Source organism: Cygnus olor, chromosome 7, assembly GCF_009769625.2.
Source record: "Cygnus olor isolate bCygOlo1 chromosome 7, bCygOlo1.pri.v2, whole genome shotgun sequence".
Classification (NCBI taxonomy): Eukaryota; Metazoa; Chordata; class Aves; order Anseriformes; family Anatidae; genus Cygnus; species Cygnus olor.
The window spans coordinates 11,760,539-11,781,688 of NC_049175.1; the positions used below are offsets into that span (position 1 = coordinate 11,760,539).

A 21,150-nucleotide genomic window follows, 5' to 3' on the forward strand; every position below is an offset into this window, starting at 1 on the left:
ACAGTTAACAAATAAGCCAAAAAGAGTATCTGATTCATGAAGAGCTGTCAAGAAAAATTTAGAGCTTTTACTTCTCATATTATGCAGGACACATTATCTAAATATTACTGATCTGATAAATGGTGTAAATTCACTATGAAAGCAGAAACAGAAGAAAAATACAGTTTGCCAAGTTTGCCATGAAACCTGTCATTGTTTGGGATTTTGTTATTGGTAATTTCCTGATTTCTTTCTTTCTTTTTTTTTAAGTACTGTGCATTATTTCCATCAGGAAATTTAAGATCACTTACATAAACTAACTATAAATGTTTAATTTCTTATGTCAGATGGAATCAAGCAGAAGTGCAACCGTGGTTCAGTTGCCAGTAAACTGAAATCTGCAGTTATTGTGGAAGTGATTTTAAATTTCATGGATTAATTTAGCCAGAACCAAAAACTGCTCTTGCCAATTTTCTAACCAGTGTCAGCCAAATCAAATTCAGTACAAAGCAGATTCCCTGGATGAGAAGTTTCAGGAAGTTCATGTTCTTCCTTGGCTCTGCAGCCACAGAATCAGAAGCTTAAATCCCCAAGTGGCTGTTAAGTACAGGAGGCAGTTCCTACAGGACTGCATCTCCAGAACAGAGCTCGCCTGCTCCCAATTCAGACATGTAATCCAACAGTGGGAACTGCCTTCTAAGGGATTCTTTGGTATCGATTCCCCAAAACTTAAAAGTCCTGATAGGTGATTTGAAGCAAAGCTCAGGTTTGTCGCAGTTGATTTGGTATTTTAAATGCATAAAAGAAGTAACTGTTAGAATTCATAGTAAAAAACAAAAATGAACTCTAGAAAAGGACTACCAAGCTTTCACTTATGCTCCTAATGTTTCTTAACCAATTTTAGAAGTTGATGGACTCAATCCAGCAAGTCACATCAGAGTTGTCGTACCCACAGAGGGAAAACACTCGAATCACAAGATAGAGTATACTGCCTTTGGAAGCATGATAACCACACCAAGATAAAGAAAAGGCAGTTCTATGAATTCAAAATACTTTCTGTATTTAATTAAGAACTTCATCAAGTTTTTCTGACCTTTTTAAGAGCTCTTTTTGTTTTAAATTTTTGCAAATATATACGAAAGTTTGGAGGGACGCTGAGAAAAGCATGTTATAAAAACAACATGTGAAAACATTAAATGCAAATCCCATAGTAAATTCTTTCTTTCATATTTTGTTTCAGATTTGTATCTGAAACTTGAGGTAAAGCAGTATTTGAAAGATTATCCCACATTTTCTTTAATTTTTTGCAGCCAGCAATGGTCATCTAGACTGTATTTGCTTTGGTACACGAGCACCGAACAGCTCAACTTAAGTAACTGACTACAGGCAAAAAACTTGTGACACAATGCTTTCTCCCACACGCTCTCTCTTACCTCTGACCACTAAGTCCTACACCTGTGATCCTTGCTACCCAAAAGCCTCTCAGAGAGACTGGAGACCCACCTAATGGAACAACAATGGCATGTAGGCTGCTGCCAGGATCACTAGAGACTTCATTTTCTTACAGGCTTTTCTCTATATATATTTATATATAAATATGTATGTTTATTTGTTGCTCCTCTTCCTCCTAATGAGGCCTCAGCATAATCTCAACTGCCTCAAGTTTTACTATAACTTTTTCTTAAGAAGCAATGAATTATGATTATAGAAATGATTAAATGCATACATATAAAAAAAAAAAAAATAGATATTTGAAATCGGCTGCACTGGTATTCTATGCAGATACCTTACATTCCACACCAGGCTGGGCGACCAAGATCTTTGGTACTGCTCATCTTCATGGCACTACTCTCACAGTGTTTTGTATTTATCACCTGCTCTCTGAAGTAGTCCACCTCTTGCATGGTAGACTATCAAGAATTCAGCATTATATATGGCAACTATTAACACACTGTAATTATGTTGCAGTAATAAATACCTTGTGGTTTATTCTTGTTTACAAAACATCACCTACCATACTTAAAATGGAAAGTTACAGCAGTGGCTGAATTACTTGTAATTGGTATAACAGGTAATCAATTTAATATGTAATGCATATGTTTTTCAAACCAGGCCATTTAAGAGATTTTATCTTTGCTTGAATCACTCTGTCACGAGGCTAATTTTTCCATTTATATGAATTACTGGAAATTACAGGTCTCCCTAAGTATGTTGTAATTATAGTCACTGAATTAGAAAGTGTAACTGAGTGTTTTAAGCAGTACTTTTCCTGTTTTGTAAAAAAAAAAAAAAAAAAAAAAGAAAAACAAGAAAAAAAAAAGACCTACAACAGACCATGTAAGATCAAAACATTTTTCTCATGGCTCTAAGATGAGCTTCCAGAGAATGATATGAAACAGACAAAAATAAAGAGTTAGGCTGCAGAATCAGAAGAATTGAAGTACTACTTTTTACACTGTTTTGGGTTGAAGAACACAGGCCTGGATTTAGAAACCACAAGAAAGATGACATCTTAATGAAAGCAAACATACAGTATCCTGTTACATGCCAACACAAATGACTTTCAGCTGGAATGAGACATTATCCACTGGAACAAAGGGGCAAAGGAAACTACAATTCTGACCTTGATTTCTGCTTCCTTTGCCTCATACTGCTTTAAAAACATATTCAGTAACAAAATAAAACAAATGTACATACAGTGCAGACGTGACCTTGCATTAAAATAGAAAACATATGGGTACGTGTGAAATAAAGATATAAATTAAATGTCTGCTATGACATGAATGCAGGATTATTTTGTTCACGAAGAGAAAATGATTTTTTTTCATTACTTCTAAGACAAAGGTTTTTTTACCGCAGTAGAAGATATCAGTAAAAATTAAGAGAGAGGACACATTATCTTTTTTCTTATTTTTCTTTCTTCTCTAACAAAAAGCACACCTCTTACAGGGAGGAAGGATGGAAAAAGAAATAATAGAATGATTTACAATACATCCAAACAGATGTTTACATTAGCAAAAACTCCCTCTGTCTAAGGTAGAGGTGAGCCAAATATCCTTTCCGAAGGGAAGAGCTTCCCTTTGAAAACTATTTAACATTTCCTGCTTTATAAGTTGCAGTACCATGAAACGGCAAGGAGAGAAGAGGAAAACACTGATTTTCTACAATTTTTTATGTTACCAAGAAAATAAACCCAACTTCCCTGATGGACCACGGAGGATAGACTCTTGTCAGAGCTTTTAAAACCAAGAATACAAAATAACATGCTCTTCACATTTTTTAGTTAAAAGGTAATGGCACAGATCCAAAAAGACCAGATTCATGTCCCTCCTTTGCCTAGTTGAGTGCTAAGCTTTTTATTCCACAAAGGGCTCAGCAGCTGCATGAAACCATCCCACCTAAATGTTTGCTCCCCAGCTACAGTCAGCTGGGCACTGGCTTCAAAGATATTTGTTGGAAGTAAACAAGATCTCTTCAACTCAAAAGACAGTGATGCATTTCAATCAGTTTTAAATATTTTCCAACTGTGACCTGTGATTGTTTTTTGTTATAATTTATAAATTTGTAAGTTATATACAACTTTGTAGATCTGACATATGTAAATCTGTGCACATCAGTTGAATATTTTATCACAAAGGCAGACATAAGATAAATGCCAAACATAAGCACATTTCTTGAATATAGCATAGAGTTAGAAGAGATTCTGTTAAAATTAATAAAACGTGCCCACTAACTTTTAAATCACATCCTACTTTTTCTTCCCAAGGAGGGGAAGTGCAGAGGGAGGAGCTGGTCTCTGCTCCCTGGTCACAGATGGCAGGACACGTGGGAACGACACAGAGCTGTGCTGGGGAGGTTCAGACCGGACATCAGGGAAAACTTCTTTACTGAAAGGGTGATCAAACACTGGCACAGGCTTCCTAGAGAGGAAATTGATGCCTGCCCCATGCCTGTCAGTGCCCAAGAGGTACTTTTTTATTCAACAGTGCCCTCATTAATATGCTTTAACTTTTGGCTAGCCCTGAAGTGGCCAGGCAGTTGGACTAGGTATCTCTGAAGGTCCCTTCCAGATTAACTCTTCCATACCCTCTGTATAGACTGCAAATGCAAAAGATTTTATGCAAATATCAGCAGGTCTTCTTAATGTTTATATCTATTCTCTCAGAGAATTTGGTTAAGACTGTCTTTTCAAGGCTGAATGTTTTTAGATACGTATTAACGATCACTGTATTTAAGATGTAATACAAATAAAACAGCAAAATAATTCAGTGTGGATTTTCTCATTCACAATATAAAACTGAGTCAACTCTTCATCAGCACCAAACTTGTGCAAACATAATATGCAACAAATCTGTATAGAAGTAGATCTAACTCTCACACATTTTTATCTCTATTCATGAAACCATCTGCAGAACTCTGAGAAAAAACGTGGGTGGGTGCTTGTCTGAAAGCATTTTTGCTCATCATCTGTAAGTGGACTGATTATGCACAAGCTAAAATATTTCACGTATTCTTCAATGTGAACATGCAACCTGTACAAATATATTTAAAATAAAGCTAATCTATTCTATTCATTAATATTTTAACTTCAAGCCCTTCAACTTTTCTCCTGACTTCAGAAAGCACATTGTCTTCTAAGGCTGAAAATTAACTGGGCAAATACTTACTTGACCTTCTCTTCAACTCAAAATCGTATGATAAGCCACAAAGTACCTCAATGGACTAACGTTGATCATGATGGCATAAATTTCCTCAAGCAAAATTACTGAGCTTACAGAGTAATTACACAAATTAGACGCAACCACTAGAGGAAGAACACTTTTTGCACGGTAGATCCGGCTTTCAAATCAGAAAGACTGCATTATTCTTTCGATTAGCAAGTAGCACATGTTTTTACAGTAGCTGAGGATTTGTTCCTAAAGAACTTCTTCATGGATATAGAATTGTGGTACAAATAATAATTAACATTGCTATCCAGTTTAATTACTGACTTCCCACCATGTGGGAAGGTGCCATAAACATCATCAATTTCATCTTCAAGATCTGGAATTATCTCAGGGAAAGACAATGAAGTAATATTTCCAAGATCACCTATGTGCAAAGTCAAGAATATAAATACTAGATTACATCTCAGTCCTGTTATCTCACTACTAACCAGAGAGAGACAGATTCTAGAAAGTTAGAATTTTAAATGTAGTGATTCACCTATGTAAGAAAAACAGGATTTCTGAGATAAGATGTAGCGCTTGTTACATGTGGTATTATGCACATCACATTCAGTTTTACATGCTTTATATATCATGATTAAAAAAAAAGAAAAAAGAGAAAGAAAAAAGGCTCTTTCAAAGACACCAGCTCCCTGTTGGAGCGGTGAGAAATATGACATCGGAGAAGATTCAAACGTCCCTTCTACTCTCCCCACCACAGTCACTGACAGTGCAGATTACATTGTTGGTGTAGTACAAGGAAAAACGTATCCCGGAGATCTCTCCACAACAGCCTATGCCTCTTATTTTTGATAGAGGCTTATTTTTTTATGCCTCTTATTTTTGATAGAGGCACTCTACCTACAACAGTCCTCAGCATTTACTTCTTCCTTTTCGTAGATGTCTAGAAGTATGGGTTACTTATGGCTTTCTTTTCAAAGAAAATTCCCTTTAAAGGAAACTTTGGTTTATCTGAGACATGGAAGACTGGGTGTCTTTTAAAGATCTTTTAGAGCATTAGTGAATCCTTTGTTATTACTGTAGGATAGCAAACACCTAAGCCTACCTTTTCTGTTTTCCCAGTGCATTCATTATGGGATATTTATGAAACTATTCAGCACACCATCTGTACCTGTTCCAAACAAATCATCTCATAGGGATAACATTTTGAAGGAAAAGTTTGCCTTTCTTAACTGCAATTGAAATTTTACCCTGAAAGGTGAGAATAATCTTTCATACTTGTTACACTGCATGCCATATGTTTTAAGAATCAATTGATAGTTAATTAACATATAATTGATATGCACATCTTTAAAAAGGCAAATAAGTTTTCCCTTGTTTCATGGAGAAAACAGATTAAATACCCAGCTATACTAAATACACTGCTTCTAAATATAACCCCTGTCAAGAAAAGCCTTTTTTGTCCAGATTTTGTCCAGATTTGTTAATTTAGCCTCAAGAAGTACAAAAGGTATCATGGAATTATGTTTGAAAATGGAATACAGCCAATAAAATCAACATTTTTTTAGACAATACTGACTTAATTTTGCTCATCGTATGTACACAGATTGAAATTGTAAACTGACAGTAGTTTCTAAAAGATCAACCAGGCACCATTCTAATACCAAAGTTTCCTTCATAACTTCATTTTTCAGAATTCATTCTCATTTTGAAATAAGAAATGGTACATAAGCGAACAGCTTTTGTTTTGGAATTTTTTATTAGTATTTTATTAGTATTATTTTAAATTATATTATATATATATATATTATATTATATAATATATATTATATATATTATAAATTATTATAAATTAGTATTTTTATTAGTCTTAATAAAGAAAATACATTTGCGCAAGTTTGCTGGAAAACAAATGTAAATAAAAATCCCGTTTTATTGGTATCATTATTGAATTGAAAAATTTGTTGTTTTCCAACTAGCTCTATTGCTTCTAAATTCTATTTTGGTAGTTATACTAGACTAAATTAAATGTGAGAAATCTGTTGTTGCTCTAGGTATTCTACAAACAAGTCATAAAATTGACATTTCCAGCCCCAGGCATCTTTCAACTTAAGAAGTTGCAAACAGTCTACAATTTTGCTGAAACATTTATAAAATGGAGACAGACAAGATTAATGTTTGCTATATATGTCAATTTTGTATTAAGAAGCCTTTTGCTACTCAAAATATTCATAGGTTCTTACAAAATGTGTGAATGTAAAGAATAACCAGTAATGCAGTGTACTCCTAAGGTTAAATGATTATACAAGCAGCAAAACATGATTCAGAACTTCCAGAAATATTTGATCTAATTGCCAAATGCTACGGTAAGTTTTGCATATTTCCTTATGGGTTCACTGACCGAGTAATATAGAATTTTCTATAGAAATCTACAGAACAGATTCACAGAAGAACTCACAGAAGTACAAGTCTGTAACTCATGCAGTGCAGTGGCTAGGACTGCAGACATCTTTATTTTTCTGTGCATGTGCAGTTTCTCACATGTAGAGCTTATTTTTGGTTAATATGCTTTGCAGGCTACAGGTAAGACTCAGATATAAAAAGTCTTTATTAACCTAACCTCTGTTAGAAGAAGACACATTGATGAAACTGTAACCTTTTAGAATTTCATCCAGAAGAGTAAGAATTTTCTCTTTAATTTACATTTTCACTGTGTATTTGTTAAATTAATTACATAGTTTTCTCTCTCAGGTAACACATACCAGTTTTATGCACTCTACACATTTTCAGAAATCTATTAGGAGTTGAACACAATTTTAATGATTCACTGCATGACTTTAGGTGGTTTCATAGGAGTAGTAATCTCATAGCATTATTCCCCTCAACAACTTATTTTTTAAATACAGTGGTGTAATACCTACCCTGTCAGTCTTCCCTTCTGTCTGAACACTTGTGCGACTACGTGCATCATGGTCTTCTTCAAGGTCAGATACATCTTCTAGCTCCTCGGGTGTCTGGGAGAAATGTTGAATAGGTTATTCTCCCTTATGGTTAGGAAACTTGGTACTGATATCAAACATTTTAATGATAATGATTTTAAAGATAATGTCTGACAAAAAAACACAACACAAGTCTTGAAGAACTACACTGGCTACTAAATGCTAACGAAGAAAATCATGTCAGACAGCTTTGAACTAGTTCACAATAGCCACGTTTAAATTAAAGGACTGACTTTTGAAGTTGGCACTTAGGGAAGCTTTTTGTTTAAATCTGTTATTGCTTCTAGCAAATATGCTTTAAAAAAAACACTTACATGACCAGAATGGATGCACAGGTTTGTTCTACTGTCTCTTCCCTGTATAGAAACACTAATACACCCACTATGATGCACTAATGTAACTGTGAGACACTCAAATCACAAGCAATTTTGGTCTCCTTGTGTGTACTGTACATACTGTACTGCTGACATATTTTCTGGATACTGATTTCTTCGATAATACATGAGCAAATCAACTCAAAATGACAAGAGACATATTCTGTATGATTCAAGTCTTCAAATTTATTTCCTTCCTCCTACTTACCAACATATTCTTCTTGCAAGGGTTCTGAATTTTACCATAAATAGCTTCGTTAATAAAGTGTGTTGAATGTGGATTTATAAGGGATGCTAAATAAAACATTCAAAGCAAGTTTAACCATACTAACAAAACAGTAGACAATGAAGCACACAAAGAATTCAGAATTACAAACTATTTAAAAATTAGTATTAGTTCTGACAATGCAATAGGGTACCCGATAAGTTTTCATTTGTCCTAAGGGGATTCACATTTAAGAACCAAATTCACATTTAAAGCCCAGACTCAATAAATAACTGGTGACAGATCTGCTGTTGGATGATCTACTACCAGCTTGAACTCTAAACTTCCAGTCACAAGGAAATCGTGCCATTCTTCATTTCACATAAGCCTGAAGTCCCAAGAGAAACATGTAAAGATACTGAGTATTAAATAAGCCTACCAAAAGACACATGGGAAAAAAAAAAAAAAAAAAAGAAAAAAAAAACACAAACTGAAAGTCATCATTACTTTTACCCAATTTTCAATCATGTCAAATGTATTTTTTTTAATCCAGAATTGCTATGTATTCTCACCTTCTATTTTTTACTGCAGATTATACATAAACAATATTTGTTGATGGACACTACACCATTCTGTTATTTTCTTTTTAGATCCAAATCACTGTAATGCACTTGCATTAAACTGTGTAAATGCACCTGCATACATTCGTACCATTTGGGAAAGTGCCTCTGTGGCCAGCAGGTGGAATATGCATTACTAGACTTCAACATCAGCGTTGAAACAAGGTTTAAGTAGCACTCCAGTACTTCAAAGCACGGAAGTATATTTCACCCACTAAACAAAATTACAGCAATTTCAGTAAGATAATACAGTAAGAAATAAATAACTCAAAGCCAAGTTGACAGAAATATAATGCTGATGGTGAAAAATATGCCTAGGTATCCTCAAGAAAACAGAAAGGCAGTCAACTTTGGGGGCGAAGATGAACACAATACACCCACCTGGACACACGTTACTTGTAAAGCAGAAAAGAAACATTTTATTTTCAGGCAAGGATTATCACTGTCATAAAGTCTTTCATATTCGGTTTTGGAATTAGACCTAGTAAGAATTCCATGCTACAGAAAGCTGTTACCATGTTACTGTTACCTAATTAATCTGACACAGCACTTTCAAAACTGCAAGCTGTAGAACACAGATCTCCCTCCAGCTGTGCTGGGACAAGGATTCACTCACCTATTATTTACTCATATGCAGACCGCTGGATCAGAATCTAAGTGCAGTGGGCTCATCTCTGAGCCTCCCTTGGCCCGTACGTTGTCAGAAAAAAAAAAAAATCATTTTAAAATGAATACCCTAGCCAGAGGAGTCCACTCCAAAGTTCTTCCTAAGACAGTTCCTCCAAAGTCCAGATTTGGCAGGTTTTCAACTACTGGTATGATAAACTTAACAACACATATCCATGCATTAAAGGACACAAGCTTCAAGAAGAAAGCTCCGATTTATCAAATCTTCAAACACAAACCATGAACCATACTCATTTTCAGACAAAAAGCATCAAAAATTAAAATAGTAATAATTATAAAAATGGAAATACTCATTTTATCTTCTTGATACCTGTTTTATACAATTCAGTGCAGGATTCTCGGTTGTTCATATTGCCTTCATGGTCCAGTATTTATTAAATGACACATGTATCCACCACTTACATAAACATTCCATGTGAGAATGCATGGGTATCTAGGTATTCCATATTGTGAAAACTTAACGTAATGCGACTCCTGGCTGGTCTTAAAGCCTCATTATGAATTCTACATGAATGTTATTGCATCTTTGAACTGGTCTTTTATATTAAGAGTATAGACTACCAGTTCTAGTAACATGAAAGAAGGTAATATCCCTAAATAGATTTTTTGTAAAGGAGGAGCAGCAGAGCTTGAGAACTGGGATAAGAAGATCTGTAGTTTTTATTATTGAAAATGTATTCTGTTTCCTCTTCTGGGTCGACATACAGTTGCTCCATCTAGTGGAAAGCTAATTAAGACATTTAATTTATAATGGAAATAATACTGCTTGAAGACGGAATGAAAAGCCAATTCAGTAGTCGTTCCCGTTTTTTCAGGAAAACTTTATAAAGTATATATGGCCTAACAATTTTGTAATTGTGTTTGAAATAGAGTACTTTTATTTCTAAACATTACTCTAACATTTGAAAATAAGAAAATAGAATTTGTTTCCTCTATCATACCCATGCGTATTAAAAAGGACTCTAAAACATCATTACTGTAGGACTGGCTAACTCCAAAGGCAACAAAACAGATGCTTTGCATTTTGACTCTTTGGAACTTCATGACGGTTCCCATTTTCAAAAAAGGTCAAAATAATGAACTGGGAAAGTAAAGTATGCTCAGCATCACCCAGTCTCTGGGAAAATCATGGAATGACTCCTCTTGAAATATTCTTCTGGGCACATGAAGGACAAAGCTGTAATCATTAAGAGTCAATAAGATATACCACAGATAAATCATGCCTCATGAACCTCATTACCTTGTATGACAAACTGACCACATTTCTGGATGTGGGAAGAACAGTGGATGTCCTATAGAAGGCTTTTCACACCATCTCCCAGGTTTTGTAACCAAGTGTGGTTATTCGAGTGGGTGAACAACTAGATGGGTTAAGAACCGTTCACGTGATCAGGCTCAAGGGATTCATAGGTTGTACCCTGCCTACCTATCCTTCTCAACATCCTGAGCACAGGCCTGAGGGAGGTGATGAAGTGCACACTCAGCAAGTTTACAGATGACACCAGATTGAAGGACCAGTCAGTATGCTTAAGGGAAGGAGTGGTATCCAGAGACATTTACAAAGGCTGTATTAATTTGGCTGACAGGAACTTTATAAAATTCTAAAGGAAAAATGCAAAGCCTGGCAGCTATGAAAGTAGAACCCCTTGCAACAAACAAAAGAAGCTATGGGCTGCCTGGCTGGGGAGCACATCAGCAGAAAAGGACCCTGATTCCTGGCAGAGAGCAAGCTGGGCACAAGCCTGCAGTGTGCCCTGGCAGCAGGGAATGTCAGGACTATGCTGGGCTGTATGAACCATAGTGTAACCAGCAGATGAAGGAAGCAATAATCCACCCTTAGTTGGCTGTTACAAGAAAGCACGTGTTCATCCAGTTTTGACCCCCATTGGGCTTTATTTCTACCTAAAGAAGAGGTGGCTTTAGGACATCTAACAGCAGTCCCACAAATCCTATGAAGAAGTCATCAACAAGATGGAGCTAGACTCTGTACGGAAGAGAATGGCAGGAGGATGAAGTTCAGCCCGGCCATAAGGAAAACCTTTTATTCCCTTGAGGACAGCCCAGCAGGAAGCAAGCTGCCCAGAGAGATTGTGTAGTCTCTGTCCTGGGAGGTTTCCAAGACGTAACTGGTTGACACCCTGTGCATGGGATTGAGGAGTCTGCTGGAGCACAGGGGATGATTTTAAGATCCACTCAGCTAGATTCAGTCACAGATTTCAGGTACTTTCAGCAAAAGTCTGATCAGCTTTATATTACAGCATCTTTGTTTCTTTCCTCATCTTTCACGTCTGTTTGCTTTTTTATGGCTTTTCTTTAATTTTTAGTTTGCTTTTTCATCTCACCTAATGGTGGATGGACTTCCACAATGATTCTTCCTTGTGATAGGGAGTAGTAAGATACGGTACAGATAAATTTACCTCTGTGAAAAGAGACTTGAAATGATGCTTTGAGCTTCATAAACATGTGATACAGCCTTCCTTTCTGCAGAAACTCCTTTTCCTCCTGAGAAGACTCCATTTTTCATGGAAAAGGGCATTTCCCAAAGCCTCACTCCCAAAGTCAAAACTAAAAATACATTTCAAGGCAGACTGTCACATGAAATGTAGATAAAAATTGAAACTGCTTTTGAAAAAACTTCAGTATGTTAAAGAAAGGTGCAGTGAAGTTTGAGTGTTCAGTGCTTAAAAAGGAGAAGAAATAAGTTGTAAAATAGAAAATTCAAAATTTCACAAGAAATTTAGGTTTAGCATATGAATAAAGCCTGAGCAACAGTAGCATCTGCATCAAAGATTTTTTCCCTAATATATCTAACCTATCTATTTCAGTTAAGTGAATTATGCTAAATGATGATACTAAAAAAAAAAAAAGTAATTCATTTGGATAGATAACTATATCCTTTAATAAAAGATTTCTGATGAAATGTGCATTTTTCAAACTGGAGTAGATGAAATGATTATCTTGGACCTGAAGATTTGCTCAAGTCTCCTGAGTCTCAAGCGACTTTCTCTACTATCAGACCTGCAAATAAAATGTTCCATTTTAAACAAAGGTGCACAGAATGAACCTGTCCATCAAAACTTTGTGCATAACTAGAACAATGCAGACTAATGCAAAGCCCAATTCTGAACGCACAGCTACTGCTCACTGTCATCCTTCACATGCATTCCCACCTGTAACTTACTATCAAAATGCAAACTTTTCAGTTTTAGCAGATGTTCGTCCAAATGTCCCAGAGAAGGATAAAAATAAAATCACCCTAGCTGTCAATCTTTTATCTATAACTATTATAACTATTTCTATAACTATTATGATAACTATCTGATAATGTCTAAGCTGAACCTTCCCCCATGTAATCAAAGATTTTTTTTCTTTTTTCTTTTTCTTCCTATCCATTATGAGCACATAAAAACAGATTTTCAATCTTCTTGTGCAAAAATATTTTACATTTTTGAAAATGGCTATCATATATTTCCCTTCTTTCTCCTTCTTTTGCTGTCTTTACTAGGCTGATGAAGACTAACCCATTCAGTATTTTCCTCATAGATCACATTTTCTAATACTCTGATTGTTCTAGCTTCAATCTCCTTCCAACTTGTGTTCCTCAAGTCACTCACTCAGCTCAGAACGCTACCCTAGCATGGCTGATTCTTAAGAGATCTCTCACCTTTCAACCAAGAAGTCAGCCGGGGCAATGGTTCTGCGCCTGTGCACCTCTAAACAAACAGGACAAACATGTCAAAAATTTGTCAGTCCAGAAAGGGTGCAAGCGTAACTTCATGACTAGAACAGTTATTTGAGTGGAGAGAAAGTATGAATTCTAGTACCTGCCCAAAAATATGAGCACATTTTAAAGCCTGAACTGCAATCCTCTCTTTCCCTAAAGAGACTCAAGTTAATGATGTGTAGTCATCTCTCTCACCCATAGCACCAGAGCTTCACGAGGACAGGTAAGGAACGATCTCATCCCTAAGACTCAAGTATAGTGTCTTCCAAAATGAGGTCCACACTAAGTCACTGTTTCTATACTACTTTCAATAGCTAATACTTGCTATGAGTTTTCTGGAATGGAAAATATCAAACGAAAATGATGTGTTTTATTGATGAAATAAAGACAGCCTAAAATTTAATCTGGATTTAACTCTACCATCTGAGAAACCTAAGAAAATTTTAGAGGTCTAAAACAGTCCTAGAGTTACAAAGCTAATATATTCCACAAATGAATGGGGCAGTTTCATAGACAAGAAACAAACAACAACAGCAACAATAAAAAACATCAGCAAAACTATAAGATAGGATGATCTTCTCATCTAGGAAACAGTAACTCCTTCATTCAGATCCCTTGTGCAAATAAAAAGAACCTAAGGTGAGTCATCTGCTTTCTGATCTGCAAATTTCCTATAAATAATAACTAGATCAAGCAGTCAAGCATGAGATGATGGAAGTTGTAAGGCATGAGGTTTAGGACCATATTATTGTAACGAAATAGGAAAGAAGAAAGGGTAGCTCAACTTGTAAGCAGACAGTCTTTCATTTATTCTCCACTGGAGATTGGCTCCATTTCAGGAATCAGTTATTAGTCCATCGTCCAGAGGCTCCAACCCCAACAAAGGCAATCAACAGCTTCCTTTCTTAGTAACTAAAGTGCTTGGTATACTTACTGAACAGTAAGAGAGCGTCAAAAACTAATAAGTTAGCTACACTGAAGGAACAGTGCTCTGAAGATGCAATTTCAACACAATCCATTCACTAGATGATGCACAGTACTCCTTTGCTGCAACACAGTTCACTTCAGTATCAATATGCTTTGTTGGTACTGAATATAATGGAGCATCCCTTCTCTCTTTTTAAGAACAGGGTTTTAAGTCCCAGGGGTTCCCAGATAATTAGGTAGTATCAGTTTTGTCAAACTCTATAGATTTTTTTCAGTTACCTATACTTAAAAATACAGTCTTCCATTTACCAAACTGAGTGGAGGATTTGTTAGAAATTCTCCAAAGAATTTCCTTCCATGGTTTCTGTCAGTCTCCCTGTTATTACTATGCCTCCTTACTTGGTATGCCTACTTGCCTTCAACCACTGTGCATTCTAGCTCTGTGAGCATGCTTGCAAGAAAATAATCTGGCGTGATTCAAGTTGGCAAGCAAAGTTAAATAAATAAATAAATAAAAACAAGAAGGTATGATTAACAGCAAAAAATGAAATATACCTATGGACTATAAAGGAATTATAAAGAAAGCAAAGCAAAGAACTATTAGAGGTAAAACAAATAAATACATTCTACCCAAACCTTTTTAACCCTCACATTGATACATCAGTGTTGTGGTTTAGCCCGGCTGGCAGTCAAACATCACACAGCCATTCGCTCACCCTCCCCCCTCCCTCTCCGGGATGGGGGAGAGAAACGGGAAAGTGAAGTCTGTGAGTTGAGATAAAGACAGTTTATTAAGACAGGGAAAAGAATAACAACAACAATAATAATAATAATAGTATTAATAGTAATAATGTGTACGAAATAAGTGATGCACAATGCAATTGCTCACCAACTGTTGACCGATGCCCAGCCTATCCCCGAGCAGCCGGCCCCCACTCCACCCCGGCTAGCCACCCCTATATATTGTTCAGCATGACGTCAGATGGTATGGAATACCCCTTTGGCCAGTTTGGGTCAGCTGTCCTGGGTCTGTCCCCTCCCAGCTCCTGCTGCATCCCTAGCCTGCTCGCTAGCAGGACAGAGAGAGGCTGAAAAGTCCTTGGCTTGGTGTAAGCACTGCTCTACAACAATTAAAACATCAGCATGTTATCAGCGCTCTTCTCATTCTAATCCAAAACATAGCACCCTGCCAGCTACTAGGAGGAAAATTAACTCTGTCCTAACTGAAACCAGGACAATCAGCAAGGACATGTTGACAACAGGACCAGTTCTTACACTGTTACCCCAATGTCAGAGCACAGAATACCAAGCTACAGCCCTGCTACTCCCTTCTTATTCTAGCAAAACTGAGATGACAATCTAGAACACAACTAATTTCTATTTATTTTGAAATACAATTACCTTTTAGTTGAATATTGAAAACATTTATAATGTACCTCATCACTTTTCTGCTTCATGCAAGTGACAGCCCATCCTACCAGTGAAATGATTCCAGTGAAAATAATGGCATTGAGGAATTTGGACCAGGCCAAGGACTGTACTGACATTTATGATCAGTAAAAGGAATCTATGGCCAGATCTATACCGAGTAATGAAGATCTCTGAGCCAGAACTGACACTAGCATTGACAGGGCTGATTTCAGAGTCAGAACCGCAGCCTAAGCTATTAACCCTACTGAGAGACTGCAATCTCCATTTCCAGGCTTGCATTTCTCACAGTCCAGTGAAATGTGTGGAGAGATGCAGATTTTAATAAAATAGACGTGATTTGTAACACTTTTGCTGTCTGCCAGTCTTAGTTCCAGAAATGCAGTCCTTCACATTTAACAGAATGATATTCATTCCATTTCTCTGGGAATCTAATTTACCTTAGATAGTAAGCACCGAGAGGCAAGGAAGGAATACACATTGCTTTTCCTTGTTATAAGAAATAACCCACAGCAAAGACCTTAATGTTCCAGAAAATATACTGCATTGTGCTTAAGCTTCCAATCAGGCACAAAACTAGAGCTACTAAATCCATTCTGGAAAGTTCTATTTTCCTGAAAGAGTGGGATAATTTTTTGAACAATAAATACATAAACATATGCAACACACTTGCAATAGAATTTAATCCCTAAACAGGGAAACACTAAAATTTGTAGTAGTATGCAACACCGAACTGTTCACACCATCCATTCCTGTCATATTGGCTTCACTATGTGAACCAGTAAGTTCAGCACTGAGAGACTTGATGGTAAGCCATGCAGCAATTTGCTGCTGAAAAGCTCTTAATTCACAGCCTTGCCTAAGGCTGTAGAGTTTGGGCAGAAGACAATGCAGATTTGCCAGGATGGATAACTGCACATTTAAATTGTAATGGATACAGTACGCAGCTGACTGTTTCAGCACTGGTCCCTGTATCCACATTTCTGAAATCATTCACTATGTTTTCTATATATATACATAAAGCCATTTTTTAAAAGCAAACAAACAACAAACAGCATATCTTTGCCATCAGCTTAAGTTTTTAAAAAATAGAAACCAAAGGCAGATATGAGAAAGTAATATTTTAACTGAAAAAAAGAATAAAAAAGAGAAGATTGGTCATATAGTCATGTGCTGAGAGCAAGCAATCAGGATTAACACAACAAACGATGGCAGAAGTACACTAGTCTGGTAGTTGCATGCAATGTAGCAAATAGCTTGCTTTTCTAAGTAAGATCTAGCACACTATATTGTTCTGTTTGCCCCATCAATTCTACATTCCTGTTGTCACAATGACAAATTAAAGTCAGCTATATCTAGATTAAGCTAATTAAGTTTACTTATACAAGACAACGTCATTTATGAAAGGCTTAAGTGATAGCAAGTTCATCTCAACAACTGTCAACATGAAGTATTTCTTAATCTGAAAAAAAACCTAGGTTTACCCACAGATTTGTTTCACGTAAGTCTCCTAAGTAACTAGTTTAGCTAGTTTCAATTAGGTCTACACGTTATTCTTTGTGATTTTATGCAAGCAGCTTATTAATTGTTTTTCATTGCCTAGTATAAATACAGGCTCTTAAGAGCCCAAAAACATGTAAAAGAAACTTTCTGGCACCCTTTCAGAGTACCAGAAGCTCTCATCGGTAACAAAACAAGAGAGACCAAAACATAAGAGAAGAAGGCAGTTCTTCAGTCATCACTTTGGTTAAAACATTTGTTTTGAGCAAACTTATTTTACTGTAATACTTTCCAGAAGTTTAAATCCCAAACCAAACATAATTCTGTTAGGTGCTGTACAAACACAAAGAGAGTTCCTGTCTGTTTTCTTAAATAAAGGCCACCTAGAAATCTAATTAAAAGACAGAAAACAACGGATGAACAGTAGATGCACAGTGGCAAAAAAACTCAGAGACTAATCAGTATGATGAGCACTGGTTTTAACACAGCAGTGAAGCCACTGCCACGGAGTACAATAGACTTGAGAGACAAATGTTTAGATAGGAAAACCTGAAGGAACACTTGGTAGCTTTGGGGATATTTATAGATAATATTAAGCAAGTACAAGGGCAGTTCTTGTTCTAAACACTGTAAAATGGTTATTGTACCTGAATCTGATGGATAAATTATCCAGCAAAAAGGTGCATATTTCCTACACAATTGCTACTGAAACCTGCAAGAGGGGTTGACTAATATCTCCCTAGGACAGCTAAACCACAGTTTGCAGAGATTAATTCAAGACAGTAGAGTGTTGCAGAAGCAGTTGTGCTGAAAATGGCTGGTCCATCAAGGATGACTGGAATGCCCAGGACTAAGCACAGACAAATGTAACCAAAAGCCTGGAGAATTTTCAGCAGAGTGGAAAAGCTGGATGATGTGTTGGGATCACCCAGGAGAGGAATTCGAAACAGCACTTTTGGAAAGCATACAATCAGCGAGACAAGAAAGATGCAACATGAACACATAGTGAAGGCACAACAAAGGATGCTTCAACATCTCTGGAGTGTCAGTGAGTAAAAGAACCATAAAGGATTCCATCAGAGGTCATGAATCAAAAAACGAGGGCAAGCAAAGGAACGGAGAAGAAGAATAGATGAAAAACTCCTGAAAAGAATGAAGACAGAAGGAGGAAGAAAGAGTATTGTTAACAAACAGTGCCAAGGATGGGTATGTGACAGGAATGAAAAAATGCATACTTTGGAGATGAGTCACTCTGAGATTCTGTCAAGATCGGATGTTCCTCCTGAGATCAATTCCAAAAATTTGAGTAAAAAGCCCAAGAACTAGTTTAGGAGCTGAGGAAGAAGATGCTTCTTTCTGACCTCTCAGCAGGAACAAACAGTAACGAAACACTAAAACCAAGCAGCAAAAAAGGACTAATACTACATTCGTTCAGCCTTGACCTGAGCTGCATCAACAAGGAAAAAGACAACAGATCAAGGGGTGTGATCATGCCACTCCACTCAGCACGTGCAAGGCCACACTTAGGAGTGTTTTCTCTAATTTTTCACATCCCCTCCAGTCCAAGGAAGACATTAAAATCCTTGGAGAGCAAAGGACCACCAGATATTGAGATGACTGAAGAACTCTGCATATGAAGACAGGCTGAAAGAATTGCACTAGTTCAGCTTAGAGGTGGCTCAGTGAGGATCTAATCACAGTCTTTCACTGCCTAAATGGTAGTTACAGAGAAGATGGAGGCAATCTTTGCCTCCATCTTTGCACAGCAATAGATCAAGAGGCAACCAGCACAAGTTGCTTCAGGGGAAATTCCATCTAGATGTAAGACAAAATTATTCACAGTTGAGAACAATTAAGCATGTTACAGGTTGACCAAAAAAGCAGTGAAATCTCCAAGTATTTAAGACTTGGCTTGACAGCACCCTGGATAACACTCTGCTTTTCACAGGAGGTTGACCCAGATGATCTCCTCAGGTCCTGTCAAACCTAGACTTTACTGTGACCTACAGTCTATGTTTCCACTTTCCTTTCCCCTCCCTGACATAAGCGTGAGATAAGTAAAAGTGTGTGACAGTGGTAAGTAAGGTTCAGTTCAAAGACTCTGCAGGATTTCCTGCTTCGCAAGAAGGCTCAGTTAACCACAGTATTTTGGGGGAAAAATAAAATAATAATAAAAAATGAATAATATGAAAAGAATTCTGAATAATGAAAAAGAAGTAATAAATGGTAACGCAGAGTAAGTAAAGGCATGAATGTGGTAAATACGATGGTGACTTTCTGACACTCCTAAGTACTTCCACTTAATCATAACTAGTCACCAGGATGATACATACATGTAAGCTGCTGCTTTCCAGGGGAAAGAAAATCTTCAGTCAGACCCATATGGGTATTGCTGACAAGACGTACCCCGACAATATCACATGCTTTCTCACAGCTAGACAAAGGAGTAAGGGCAACCATTATTCTCCTACCTACTATTAACTTAATATGTAAAAAGAACCCATAATCTAAAATCAGAAAGCTCCCTGAAAAAAAAAAAAAGTGAAACAAACCAAGATAGAGAAGACTAAAAATGAGTATCATTCCCACTCACACGTTGTTCTACAAAAAAATGGATTAATGTATTTTCTATTCTTTTTATGATCAGTATTATATTCTAATTCTCCGAGTAACAAAAAATGAATAGAGATGGGTGTTATCTTCTCTTGTTAGTGAATAAAGTAATGGGGGCCTAAATACAACTCTTACTTCCAACTGCAGCACGGACTAATGTCCCTTTTCCTTTGTTAGAGTAGAAAGCAGCAGAACTGTGTAATGGCTGGAATATGGGTGCAAGGGCAGCAGTTAAAGGATGTAAAACAAGCTGATAGTTTGAAAGTGCAGGAATGTAGAAGCACAAAAGCCAGACAGTTTCTGCTCATGATATTTGTTCAAAAAAATCTATCAATCCTTAACAAACTTGCTGACTCGAACTCAATGGTTTAAGCCAAAAGGACCTAAGATGTGGGAGGAGAAGGACCATCTCTCCTTGGGTGGAACAATGCAACTGTGCTTTGGCTTCCATTCTAATGTCTGAAATTAAAAGGCTGAGCATCCACTTTTTCCTCTTCTGTGTCCCTCTCCCTACCTGAGAAATCACCATCTGCTTATAAAATCAGAAATTTCATCATGTTCCTTTTTTTTACTAACAAAGTTTTAAAAATAATTAAGAAAACACATCAGCTCTTCAGAACAGATACTCGTTGTAGCAATTTGCAACAACTCCAAACTCTGCAGACATTTCTTAGGTAAACAACTTGCCCACGTTCAAGACGATGAGATGAAACTTTCAAGGAAAACCAGAGAGTAGGATTTATTTACAGATATGCTGCTGTACAGCTTCTTGCTCTATTAAGCAACAAGAACAGTAATACAATTGCACAGAGAACCAGAATGGGCATTTGATTTGTGGAAGATATTAAAGGCTTTAAAATAAATGAAAGTGGCAGAAAATCAGACCCTCGAGTGTTTGTTATGTGATACATAAACGTGAAATTCAGGCAAAATGCTATGTGTAGTTGTTTGCTGGAAAAAACAAATCAGCTTCATTTATTTGGGAACACAAACTGACCTTGTAATAACCAGAGATTAGCATTTAATAAAATGACAGCATGTTAAACTGAAATGTATGAGGACTCTGTCCCAAAACTGTTGCAGTATAGAGCATTTTGATATGGCAGCTGCAAGGCAGTCGTAATTATGATAACTGAGTTTATGATGCTAATACAGATGTAAATACAAACAAGGAAGTATTTCCAGTATGACATGACTTCCCAGATATACTGTGGGGTAAAGAACTTTTTTTTTTTTTTTTTTTTAAGATGTGTATGTAAATGAATTAACATATAAAATGGAACTTGTACAGGACAGAGCTTTGAGTTAGTTTTATCCAAAACATTATCTCCAGGTTTGTGGTTCTGTCGTGAGATGCCATGAAATCAAGTAATGGGGAAGGGAGAACCAGCTTCAAGAAGCTTTTACTTGCAAACATGCATATTTGA

The 21,150-nt window shown here is 36.6% G+C and overlaps 1 protein-coding gene across 12 annotated transcripts in view; it reads right to left on the reverse strand.

Annotated features, from left to right (window-relative positions):
* The window catches only part of CTNNA3 (catenin alpha 3), a 523,550-nt gene that overhangs the window by 99,945 nt on the left and 402,455 nt on the right, over window positions 1–21,150 (reverse strand). For all 12 annotated transcript variants that reach the window (XR_005821804.1, XR_005821805.1, XM_040564586.1 and 9 more), the window contains one exon: window positions 7,568–7,660. Coding sequence is in view for 10 of the 12 variants with exons in the window: in XM_040564586.1 (XP_040420520.1) it covers window positions 7,568–7,660 (93 nt within the window). In the remaining 2 variants the exon portion in view is untranslated. The remainder of the gene's footprint in view (window positions 1–7,567; window positions 7,661–21,150) is intronic.